At 42.1% G+C, this 13085-nt stretch overlaps 1 protein-coding gene across 1 annotated transcript; it reads left to right on the top strand.

Moving 5' to 3' along the window:
• Positions 1–4193: 4193 nt before the first annotated feature.
• On the top strand, positions 4194–6327 carry LOC138769865 (serine protease inhibitor swm-1-like). The gene is made up of 4 exons (XM_069948578.1): positions 4194–4221; positions 4759–4820; positions 5673–5711; positions 5916–6327. The coding sequence occupies exons 2-4, from the start codon at positions 4787–4789 to the stop codon at positions 6281–6283; spliced, it is 441 nt and encodes a 146-aa protein (XP_069804679.1). The 5' UTR covers positions 4194–4221; positions 4759–4786; the 3' UTR covers positions 6284–6327.
• The last annotated feature ends 6758 nt before the right edge of the window (positions 6328–13085 follow it).

The following is a 13085-nucleotide window of genomic DNA, read 5'->3' as shown; positions in this document are numbered from 1 at the left end:
AGGCCAGATGGATCCAGGGAGATATCAGATCGCCACTTGTAAGGTCAGGAAGGAATTTCTCCCCCTCTGAGGTATAACTCTCCAGGGGCTTCTTTCGCCTTCCTCTGGATCATTAGTGTAATAAAGGGCAGTCATTTTTCATTACAATGTTGCAATAATTTTTATTTTATTTATCTATTGTCCTGTGTGTTTTTTTTTAACTTATATATGGGGGGATGCCTACATGGTAGTGAGGTGGTGAGAGGGAGGGTTAACTAACAGGGGAGATGCCTAACATGATGGCAAAGGTATTGGGGTCTATAATATGCTGGGGCCTGATACTGGGGTCTGTATTATAAAGGGGGCCTTATACTGGGGTCTAAATTATGCTGGGGCCTGATACTGGGGTCTGTAATATGCTGGGTCCTGATACTGGGGTCTATAATATGCTGGGGCCTGATAATAAGGTCTATACCTTCAGCAATGTACCCGTGGGCTGGACCTGAAATTACAAACATACTGTGCATGGTGAATACCACCAACCACACAAAGCCACATCGAGATGCTGTCCCCATACATATTAGATAATATTCTACTCCTTTATACTCGATCACTGGATCTTCAAGTGCATTCCAATTTGGCTTAGTGTTAACCGGTTCTGCAGCAATATCTGTGGGTATAATAAAAACAATAATTAGAATAAAAACAATAAGTGCTATCCAATAATACCAATTCCCTAACTATATACACATGCACAGATGATTATGCATCACATACTGAGGAGGACTTTGTATTCCAGACTGAGCCCTTTTGGGCTCATAGTTCCCAATAGTAAAATAGATTTATGTTCAAGTCTTTTCAATTTCAATTGTCTGTCACCACTCCTGACTAGTGATGGTACTTGCTCCACTACTCTGAATTGTAGCTGTACTAATGGAATGTCGATCCTCAATAAAGGGCTTAGGAATTGGCAACTCCACTTTTTGTGTTCTGATTGTGCTTTTGTGTTTCTGCATGCAGACCTTTACTTTATTAATGGTTCCCCTACATACAGTAAACTGCAGGGACATGAAATTACATACACCACGTGTGAACCTATGTGTATAGGGAAATAGCAGGCTGGTATTATTAGGTAGGGAAGGGACATTTATTTTTATACCTTGGCATTACTAGGCTGTTGCTGCTTAGTTTGTGTGGTATTACTAGGAAGTTGCTACTTAGGTTGCATGGTATTACTAGCCTGTTGCTGCTTAGTTTGTGCGGTATGACTAGGGTGTTGCTGCTTAGTTTGTACTGTATTACTAGGTTGTTGCTGCTTAGTTTGTGTGGTATTACTAGGATGTTGTTGCTTCGTTTGTGTGGTATTACTAAGATGTTCCTGCTTAGTTTGTGAGGTATAACTAGGCTGTTGCTGCTTAGTTTGTGCGGTATAACTAGGCTGTTGCTGCTTAGTTTGTCTGGTATTACTAGGCTGTTCCTGCTTAGTTTGTACGGTTTTACTAGGCTGTTGCTGCTTAGTTTGTTCTGTATTACTAGGCTGTTGTTGCTTAGTATGTGCTGTATTACTAGGCTGTTGTTGCTTAGTATGTGCTGTATTACTAGGCTGTTGCTGCTTAGTTTGTGCGGTATAACTAGGCTGTTGCTGCTTAGTTTGTCTGGTATTACTAGGCTGTTCCTGCTTAGTTTGTGCGGTTTTACTAGGCTGTTGCTGCTTAGTTTATTCTGTATTACTAGGCTGTTGTTGCTTAGTATGTGCTGTATTACTAGGCTGTTGTTGCTTAGTATGTGCTGTATTACTAGGCTGTTGCTGCTTAGTTTTTGCAGTGTTACTAGGCTGTTGCTGCTTAGTTTGTATCGTATTACTAGGCAGTTGCTGCTTAGTTTGTGTTATATTACTAGGCTGTTGCTGCTTAGTTTGTGCCAGATTATGGAAAATAGGAGACAAGAAAGAAAAGAAAGAAAGAATTTGTAGTGTAGTGTATTACTAGGCTGTTGCTGCTTAGTATGTTCTGTAGTACTAGGCTGTTGCTGCTTAGTTTGTGTAGTATTACTAGGATGTTACTGTTTTGTTAGCACGGTATTACTAGGATGTTGCTGCTTAGTTTGTGCGGTATTACTAAGCTGGTACAGCTTAGTTTGTGCGGTATTACTAGGCTGTTGCTGCTTAGTTTGTATGGTATTGCTAGGATGTTGCTGCTTAGTTTGTGAGGTATAACTAGGCTGTTGCTGATTAGTTTGTGCGGTTTTACTAGGCTGTTGCTGCTTAGTTTGTGTGGTATTACTAGGATGTTGCTGGTTAGTTTGTGCTGTATTACTAGGTTGTTGCTGCTTAGTTTGTGTGGTATTACTAGGATGTTGCTGCTTCGTTTGTGTGGTATTACTAAGATGTTCCTGCTTAGTTTGTGAGGTATAACTAGGCTGTTGCTGCTTAGTTTGTGCGGTATAACTAGGCTGTTGCTGCTTAGTTTGTCTGGTATTACTAAGCTGGTACAGCTTAGTTTGTGCGGTATTACTAGGCTGTTGCTGCTTAGTTTGTATGGTATTGCTAGGATGTTGCTGCTTAGTTTGTGAGGTATTGCTAGGATGTTGCTGCTTAGTTTGTGAGGTATAACTAGGCTGTTGCTGATTAGTTTGTGCGGTTTTACTAGGCTGTTGCTGCTTAGTTTGTGTGGTATTACTAGGATGTTGCTGGTTAGTTTGTGCTGTATTACTAGGCTGTTGCTGCTTAGTTTGTGTGGTATTACTAGGATGTTGCTGCTTAGTTTGTGCTGTACTACTAAGCTGTTGCTGCTTAGTTTGTCCCAGGTTATGGAATCTAGGAGACAAGAAAGAAAGGGAAGAAAAAAATAAAGTCTGTTGTCCCCTCGGCTTTTATAGCCATCCTGGTAGGAAAACAAGCAGCAGCCTAGTAGAACCAAGGTGGGAAGAGCCATCATTTATTTTGGTCCCTCTGTGCCTAATAATACCAGCCTGCTACTGGCCCAATCCTGCACCTTTCTTTTCCCAGTAGCTGTGTTGGTGGGTACTGGTGTAATAAGATAGTAGTGGGGAATAGTGGTGATGGTGGGGGAGGTAGTATAAGTTCTTGTAAGGAATAGCAAAAATCTCCAGATTAATAATGGATGCCATTTATTAGACTGCTTCACTACTAAGCCAAAAATAGGTAGTAAAAAAACAAACAAAACACAACACATAATGTTAAAAAAACAAAACAAATAAACGTTAGTCATTCACTCCTCATTACCATCCCTGGATTCCATATTACCAGTGGGATTTTACCGCAGTGTAACACTGTGATATATAGAACACATGTAATCACTATGCATAGTGCTGAAGTTATGTCAGCTTTGTGCTTTGTATATTAGACTCTGCCAGATTTACATAATCCTTGATCTGATATCAGGAATCAGGTTACTTCCTGCTGCAATAAGAGTACGAGACGAGACGTAAGTAGGCCAAGGAGACAGTCACAGGGATCTATAGTAATGTGCTGTCCATAACCTCCATCCCAACAGCAGGTATAGAGCCTGAGGGTTATGTGTCCCCCCAGTGTGACCCCAAAACTGCTCTCAGGGAAAAAGATATTTTGTTAATTCCAAAAAGAGAACAAGGATATAGGGCACTCACCTGATGGCTGTTCTGTTCATGGAGTGAACTGTTGTCCTGCATCCAGCTCGGATTTACCATCAGTGAGTGTCCCCCGGAGCACCATAGAGTCTGTATGTTGATTTGGCTCCCAGTGGAGGAGTTGTACGCGGTCTATTATCTGGTTTGGAGTAGATAGCCATCTCTCATCTATTGGAAGGGGCGATTCTCTAAGACAATGTCTGATCCATTTAAGGGCCTTGGAACATGAGTTATAATGGCCTTCAAGAGTCACCGCTCTGTGGATAGATGTTCTGGGGTCCATGCCTCTCATCAGTACAGAGGGGGTCCTGGTGGGCTGGGTATGTATGTGTATATACATGATATACCATATTGATGGCAGTCTGGCACATTGCTGACCCTCATGGCTCTGAGTAACCCCGGAATAATGTTATTCCCTATTAGCATAATGTTGCACCATCTGATCTAACCATAATTTAACGGTGCGTCACATCTTGGTTATGTGGAGACAATGAGGAAATCTAAATAGATACCAGATATAGAAGACCAGTCGCACCCTGAGCTCAATCCTCACTGTATATAAGATGACTGGTAGAATCTTGGCATCAGAAGAAGACATAGAGGAGCAGCATCCAGGTATGGAGCAAAGCTTCTGCTCTTATTATTCTCCCTGATATACGAGGGGTCGCTGCTGAAGCCATATAACAGAGAGGAGCCATAGCTGACATCTCAGGCTGCATCACCCAGAGGGGGGCAAATACTTTCCTATATTCTCATCTGCGTTTGGGAACCAGAATGATTCCAACCTGAGCTGATTCCTTTTATCCAGTCTGTAACTTATGTAATTGCTTTATTAAAAGTTGGGGGAAAATGCCTTTCCAAAGAGCGTCTCCTACTCTGGAGGACTCATCATGTCCTTATGTCACATGGTTTCCTATCCATTTTATTGGCCGGCATGTAATACCCTGTTCCTCCTGTAGTGGTCACTGCAGGAGAGCTGAGCAGCCACAAGGAGCTGATCACAGGGGATTAGAGAGGTTTCATCAGTCGGTCAAGGGAGAAGAATCTTTCTTAGAGGGATTACCTATGCTGCAGGATTAGACAAAGCCTGAATACAGGGAAGACATTTACTGATCTCTGATAACATTTTCTCATTTTCATCAAAATGTACAGGAAAAAAGATTAAATCTCCAAGCTAAAGATGGGAACATCTGTGATCCTGCTGTCATCCCTGAGTGAGTTATGTCTAACATATATCTGTATACTATTCTATCTATCTATCTATCTATCTATCTATCTAGTGGAGTAGCTACAATAGAGGCAGGGTAGTTGCTATATGTGCAGGAGGGGGGCCCAGGGGTGAAGATAAGAGCATGTGTTCTTCTGCTAAATCCCTTATGTACTGCAGTGTGTAAGTGACCCAGTGTTTACTTACATGCTGCAACACAAAAAAGGGTTAACAAGCAGAAGACAGGGATTTATGCTTCACTGCTCTGATAACCTCTGACCTCTGTTCTCCAGCTGTCAATCAAGTAGGAAAGAAAAATGTGCAGAGCTCCAGTGCAGTGGTCAGGGGTTATCAGTGCACCAGCAGTAAAGCAGATATATATGCTCAGTGCTTTGTGTTGTGCGTAGGGGAGGGGGGCCCTTAAAAATGTTTGCTATGGGGCCCTGTGAATCCTAGCTATGCCCCTGTATCTATCTATCTATCTATCTATCTATCTATCTATCTTTCTATTATCTATCTCAGAAAACATATAATGCAAATCCAAATTTTACAATGGTGGTTCACAGACTATCCCGTAAAACAGAAAAGGGTAAAACCAAACTGATCTAAAGCCACAAACATGAATGAATGTAAAGTAATGAGATATATAGATGGTGACATCTATCTCTCATGTGCATTTCACCATTGCTTCTTCGGGGGGCATCACATCCTTCTGCTGAAACACATCTGTGTAGAGAAGGGACAATGAGAAGGGACAATCCTATATCCTACATTATTACATGCTATCAGTTTTCTCCCCCCTTATTGTATAGACTCTATGGCTTTTACTTTCTTCACACTATTTTTTTTTATTGTGCAGGTGCGCTCCTCATGCTGATAAGTGTCCAAGCAGTGAACAGTAAGTATTAGTATTATCAATGTATTTCACTTGTATTCTACATTGTGTGATCTCCTTTATAAGAATTTGATGTTACCCAACAAAGCCATGCGACACAGGAACTCATGAACACACACACACTATTATTTGATCTTGCACCACTAATCCAGATATACAACAGCTCTCCATAACGTGTTTATAATTTTTTAATTATTTTTTTTCCAGTTGGTTATGGCCCTAAACCTTGCAAACCAGGCGAAGTGTTTAGTGCTTGTGAGGGGGCCTGTGAAAAGACCTGCAGTAACATGGCACCTATATGTGCAGCTATGTGTAAACCAGGATGTGTCTGCAGGGACGGCACTGTAAGGAATGCCTCCGGTAAATGTATCAGAAAGCAAGACTGCTGCAAAGGGAAGATGGTGTACTTCAACAGTGGTAACGACAAGGGCCGTGTCTGTCCATCACGCACCAGACCTCCAATCTCCCACGCAGGTAAACGCTACCCTGGCTGCTTCTGTAAAGCTGGATACCTACTTCTGGGGAACAAGTGTGTCCGCCCCAAGGACTGCCCCAAAATCCGGCCCAGCCACTAAACCGGCCCGTTCATGTCTAATGAAAAATTGTTAAAAAATTTTAAGTGAAAATAAAAATACAATTATAAAATGTTGTGTTCATCTGTTTCTATCAATTTATAAAAAAACATCAGGATCTCCAGGTGCGTCTCTGTATACAGATCTATGACCAGTCCGGTCACTGTCAGTCTAAACCGATGGGTTAATGATCTGATTGTGTCCAATTATGTTTTCTGCATTTGTTAGATCTCTGCACTCTTTAGCATAGATTCCACAGACACCTACGTTGTTACCAAAGGGCACCATGAAATCAGCAATGTGGACAGTAAGCTAGGGACGCTTTAGGCATCTGATATGCTGATGTACAGGAAGACAATCCTGAAATGCTGCACTATGAGGATGGTCACTGACTGGCTCCCAGTGGGTACATTGTATAGAAAGATGGGCTGCAGTTTCCTCTGTGTACACACACAGCAGCTTATCCTGGAAAGTTACCTAAAACGTCAGGTACGTCAGCAATCAGTTCATAACGTATGAAACATACAATGACATAAGAGCTCCAGCACAACATGTCACTGGGGGCCACTGCACAATATTCTGTTTTATGTAGTCTGCGTAAAACTGTTCACTGTGTACACAGCACCCAACTCTGGGAATCCCAGTAAGCTAGGGTTGCTTTCTCCATGCCCCCAGAAAAACCCTGTGACATTAAAAGGATATTATGTTTCAAATCAACGGGTTTTAGAATGTTGTATAGGTTTTTAATTTACTTCTGTTTAAAAATTTGCAGTCATCTAACACTTATCAGCTGCTGTATGTCCTGCAGGAAGTGGTGTATTCTCTCCAGTCTGACACAGTGCTCTCTGCTGCCACCTCTGTCCATGAGAATGGGGCAGTAGCAGGCTGGTATTACTAGGCTGGGAAGGGTCATTTATTTTTCAGTCTTGTACTACTAGGCTGCTGCAGCTGCTGCTTAGCTTGTACCTGGCTGGTTATGGAAAATGGGAACCCACTTTTTTTTTTTTATAACCATTCAGGGAGGAAAATAAGCAGATAAGCAGCCCTAGTAGTACCAGACTGAAAAGGGGCCATTAATATTTTTTACGAAAAAGAGACACAATGAAATCATGGCCTGATCACCTTCCAGCCACTTGGGCTTTATGCATATCACCCCACAATTAGTCGGGGTACCTCACCTAACAACGATCAGTGATATGTTGTCAGATAGTAAAGGCACAGCCAAGCCGATTATAAACAAGCAAGAAATTAGATTCTGCTAGAGAAATCCTATAGAAGTCATTGGGGCTTTGAATTCCCGATTTCTGCACCAATTCCACATGAATTCCGCGCAAATTCTGCACCAAGTCTAGAAGAGGAAACTTTCCTCCCCAATTCCTTGACTATTCCTTGCCTATTGCTCAGTGTGAACCTACCCTTATAATACTAGTCTACTATTAGCCCAGTCCTGGACCTGGCTCTTCCCAGTAGCCTTGGTGCTGGTGGGCACTGGGATAATAAGGTACTAGTTTGTGCTGTCTCTTTTATGGGCTAGTGGTAAAGATTAATAATGGATGCTGTCTAGTAGCTCCAATACTAAAAGAAATAGTAACTAAAAAATCTTTAGAAATGGAAGCAAAAACTTTAAATGATTGTTCACTCCTTCTCATCATCATCCTTAGCACTCCCAGCAGGACCTCCCTGCAAAGTAACAGTGCCATATAGAACACATGTAATTACAATAGCTTTGTATTTCGTATATTAGATTTGGGCAGAATTACGTAATCCTTGGTCTGATATTAGGAAACAATCCTACAAAGATTACAGGTTCCTGCCACAGTAAAATTAACAGGTTACAAGTAGGACAAAGGTTGATGATTCACGACCGATGTCAGCGATATATGTATATATGTGTTATCCATAACCTCCATCCCAGCAGTGTGTATGGCAACTGAATGTATGAAGCCTGTATGTGTGGGGCCAGCATGTATAGAGCGGCCATGTATAGGTGTATAGGCCATGCAATGTTCCCCTGGAAACAAATAGGTAAATTATCTCAGAAGAAAGATTTCTCTCTAATGACGTCTATAGGAAAAAGCAATATTGTAAGTCGCTATTCAACCCTCTAAAAGGAAGGGTCGCCTCTCTCTCTTTTTTTTTTTTTTTTCATTTAAACTTCTTTATTTTCTTTTTACAAAACAAAATATCAAACAATACAAACAATTTTAACAATACCATATACCCAACCAATCTCTCCCCCCCCCTCCACCCACATACAAACAACATACACAACCATTTCTCCCTCGATCCCTTCACTCCTCTAGTCAATCCCCTCATATATTTTTATACATTTCTTGCAATTTGCAAAAAACTGGGACATCCGGCGACAGCCATTGTCTCACAATAACAAGTCTGGCAAGAAACAAGAGCCTAAGTATACTCATTTTTTCCCTCCTTCTCATTTTTGGTTTAGAAGTGTCGCCTAAAATTGCCAGTATAGGTTCAAGCTCAAAATTAACCCCCACCGTCTTTACAATATGTTCACATACTTGTTCCCAGAATACCTTTATACTATCACAAAACCACAACACGTGCCCCGTACCAGTTCCAATCTCCCCACATCGCGGGCATTTACTATCCTTCCATTTCTTAATTCTACAGAGGAAACTAGGGGTATAATATAGCTGATGCACAATGTTGAACTGAACCATTCTATGGCAACCCCCCTTAGAAACCATTTTTATATTTCTAACTATTCCTTCCCATTGAGAATCATCAAGTCCCCCTACCTCATTTACCCATTTTTGCTTACTATTTTCCCCAATTCCCTGTTCTGCCATAAGGAGACCGTATATTACTGCAATTACTGCCCTTCTCCCAATTGTTCCTTCTCGTAGTTTCTTTATCAATAATGGGGGTTTATAGATAATATTATCGTTTTTCTTAAGGCCTTCTTTCAGTATCATGGAACACCTTTTATACTCAAACCAATGTCTCTCATCAATCTTAAACTCCATTTTAACCTCTTCCCATCCTTTAATCCTATTTCCAGACCTGATATCTGCTACTTGTTTAATTCCTGCCCCATACAGTGAAGGCACCACTCCCACACCTCCCGCCTCATTTATCAAAATTAGCGGTCTGAAATCCAGTACCCCCCGTACACTCAGGTTCTTCTTTGCTCTTTTCCAGGTTCTAACTAGAGCAATAGCCAATGCATCCTTCCTCCAGCTCCCCCTTTCCAACACTTCTGCTTCTAGGATTTGAAATATATCCCAAATTCCACCTCCCACCTTACTACTCACATGTGAAAAGTAATGATTTTTTTTCCAATTAGCTAACCAGTATAGTTGGGTTGAGAAAAAATACTCCTCTACATTCGGGACCCCCAGACCCCCCCTCTCAATAGGGATACACAGTTTGTCCAGTTTCATCCGGACCCTCTTCCGACCCCATTCAAGTCATTCCAGGCTGCTCTCAGCCTTTTGAAGTATCGTCCCTCAACCCAAACCGGAGCTACACTAAACAAGTATAAGAGTTTCGGCATAAGGATAGTTTTCATCAGAGTAACTCTATCTATCTTAGAGATCCTCAACCTCTGCCATACCTTCACCTTATCCGCAATAAGTTTTACTGTTTTCTTTAAATTCAGCTCATTGAACTGAGAAATATCCCTAGAAACAACCATCCCCAGATAACAAAAACTACCTCCTTCCTCCAAATTCCTCAAAGGGGGGAAACAGAGGACCTCCTTAGGTGCCAGGGACATAAGAGTAGACTTCGACCAATTTATGGACAAACCTGAAAATCTCCCCAGATCCTCAACCAATTTCATAACCCTCGGCACTGCTACACAGGGTTTTTTTTTTAAAAAAAACAAAAGGTCGTCGGCATACAATGATATTCTGTCCCCTCCACCCCTCGCCCCAAAGCCTTCAATGCAATCATCATTTCTAACCATAATAGCCAGAGGCTCTATGCTAAGGGCGAAGAGTAGAGGGGAGAGAGGACAACCCTGCCTGGTTCCTCTACCTAGACTAAACATTTCCCCAGTCACCACGGATGCCCTAGGATTGTTATAGAGGAGCCTAATTAGTTTTATGAAGTTCTCTCCGAAACCATAGCACCTTAACACCTCCCACAAATATTCCCACTCCACCCTGTCGAAGGCCTTTGTGGCATCCAACGACAGGATGGAGTGAGAGCGAGGGGAATCAACCACCTTAATGTTCTTATATAACCGTCTAATATTATCCCTAGGCATCCTCCCAGGCATAAATCCACATTGGTCCTCATGTATGAGACTCCCCACTACCCTACCTATCCTTACCGCCAGGGCCTTGGCAAAAATTTTGACATCGCTGTTTATCAGAGAAATTGGTCTAAAAGACTCAACCTCCAACAAATCCTTCCCTGCTTTTGGAAGCACCACAATAGATGCCTCCCCCATCGACCGTGGCAGTTCCCCTTTTTCTACAAAGTCTGCCACAGAGCAGGCAACAAAACATCCCTGTGAGTTCGATAGATTTCATAAGGGAGACCATCCAACCCAGGGGTGGAGTTCCCAGAAATCCCATCCAAGGCCTCCCCTAGTTCCTTAACCGATATAGGTGCGTCCAATTCATCTCTCTGTTGAGGTGACAACCGGGGGAAATCAATCTTTTCCAAAAATTCCCTTAAGCCCCCTACAGATCCCGCTACATCCGTATATAGGTTGGAATAATATTCTTTAAATACCTTATTTATCCCTTCCGGCTGGTTAATTATCGTACCCCCTTCCTTACGTATAGATTCTATACCTTTTCTCCCCCTCTGATTGTTCACTAAAGACATCAGCCCCTTATTAGGTCTTCTGGAGCCCAGAAACCTATTTGCATTAATAAATCCTGCCTTACTTTTGGCCTTCTCTAGTAAGTACCTATCTAATTCATTTTGTTGGACCCGCAAACTATCTTCTAATTCCTGTGAGTGATTACCCTTCAATTCTTCCTCCAAATCCTTCACCTTATTAATCAATATTTTTCCTTTTCAAAAAAACTTTTCCTCAGTGCCACTATAGCTGAAAAATACCTACCCCTAATCACTGCTTTCATACTATCCCATACTACCCCTCCCGGGGCCGTACCCCAATTCAAACCCCACACTGCCTTAAACTCTTCACTCAACTTCTCTGTGTTACTAATCAAATTCATCCAGTGCGAATTAATACGAAAACTCTGTGCCATTTTTTTACCATAATTACCCAGCTCAACATAAACTGGTTTGTGATCCGACAAACAACGGTGCAAATATTGTATATTCTGTACTTTGTGTGTCATTCCATTATTCACTAACCCATAATCAATTCGTGACATCGTCCTTGCGGCCTTATTATTCCAACAAGAAAAATTAATAGCCTCTGGGTTCCTTTCCCTCCACAGACCTCTCAAACCTATTTCCTCTAAAATACAAGGTAATGGGGAATTTCTAATATTTTTGTTACCTCCAGCCATACACCTTCTATCCTTATTTTCGTCCATGACCATATTCAGGTCACCCATAGCCAGAACTGGACACCCTTCCCTATTCTTAGTAAAGTGAAACAGTTCGGGGCGGGGCTATGTAAATGAAGGCCAGTATGCACTCCAGCCCATCAACTTTACAGTGCAGAAATACATACTGCCCCCCATTATCTACTTTTTTCCCATACAGATGCCAGTTAACCCCCCTATGTACCAAAACTGACACCCCCCAAGAGTAATTGGAAAAAACTGAGTGGTATTGGTGTGACCACCACTGTTTATTAAGCACCTGGACAGTGTCCTCAGTTAAATGGGTTTCTAGCAAACCTATTATACAGGGTAGCTTATTCTTAAGATAGTTCATCAGAGCCAATCTCTTAAATCTATCAGCCAGCCCCCGGATATTCCAAGATATTATCTTAGTCATTCCCCGGGCTTACCCCAAAAGAGTGGAAAGGGGGGCAGACCGACCAGAGGAAGAGAAAGAGAGAAAAGAACCAACCAAACAACACCACCACAGGACAAGACAAAGCAAAACAATGACAAACCGCCAAAAAAAAAAAAAACACACAACAAAACACAAAACATCCACACACCAACCAACAAACATAAAAACCCACACCCAAGACCTGGGATCCAATAGCCCCCACCTGGGATCCTAAATCTGTTATGGACCCGTCCCATTTTTTTATTGCTGCAAGGATATCTCCAGGCCAACTAGGAGGGTCTGTCCCGCCCTTCTCCCCAACACCCCCACTCTCCCTTCTATCCTGATTCCCCCCATTTCCCCCTTTCCCACCAACTCGCCCTTTCCCTGTCATGGTGGGGGAACAAAAAAAACTCTCAATTTTTGGATTAATTTTTGCAGGAGTTGCTTTGTTCACCTTGGGCCCCATACACTACAGGGGCCACTTTACCCCGGGGCTCCCTCTCTAAATACGACAGCAACCCAACCCAATATTTCTCCCTCAGATTTTTAGATAACCAACTTAATACAACACAATACGGTAAGCATTTGTCAACAGTGCATAAAAAAAAAAAAAAAGGGGGGGGGCAGGGCTTAAACAGGATAGCCAAAGAGAGTCACAAATTCTCAGAGTTTTAACCTCCTCCCCCCTAGATGTGCAAAAGAGATGGGGTCGAGAGGTTCACGTTAATCTGCAGGGACCTGCGGAGTCAATAATAAATTCACCAAAACATTCACTGTTCCAGATCACGAAGAGAAGCACCGATCAAGATTACTCTGACTAGTAACCATTAGTTCTTATTTGCATTCCAGTTACAGAGCTAGGAAGAAAGGTCATTCAAGTAGCAACAGAGGCTAG

Source organism: Dendropsophus ebraccatus, chromosome 12, assembly GCF_027789765.1.
Source record: "Dendropsophus ebraccatus isolate aDenEbr1 chromosome 12, aDenEbr1.pat, whole genome shotgun sequence".
Lineage (NCBI taxonomy): Eukaryota > Metazoa > Chordata > Amphibia > Anura > Hylidae > Dendropsophus > Dendropsophus ebraccatus.
This window is presented reverse-complemented; position numbering and strand designations above follow the sequence as displayed.

Bases quoted from the DNA above. Each gene is read 5' to 3' on its own strand.
- LOC138769865 (XM_069948578.1), top strand. From the start codon at position 4,787: ATGGGAACATCTGTGATCCTGCTGTCATCCCTGA. The intron at 4,821-5,672 runs GTGAGTTATGTC...TTTATTGTGCAG, and splicing joins GATCCTGCTGTCATCCCTGA to GTGCGCTCCTCATGCTGATA. The intron at 5,712-5,915 runs GTAAGTATTAGT...TTTTTTTTCCAG, and splicing joins AAGTGTCCAAGCAGTGAACA to TTGGTTATGGCCCTAAACCT.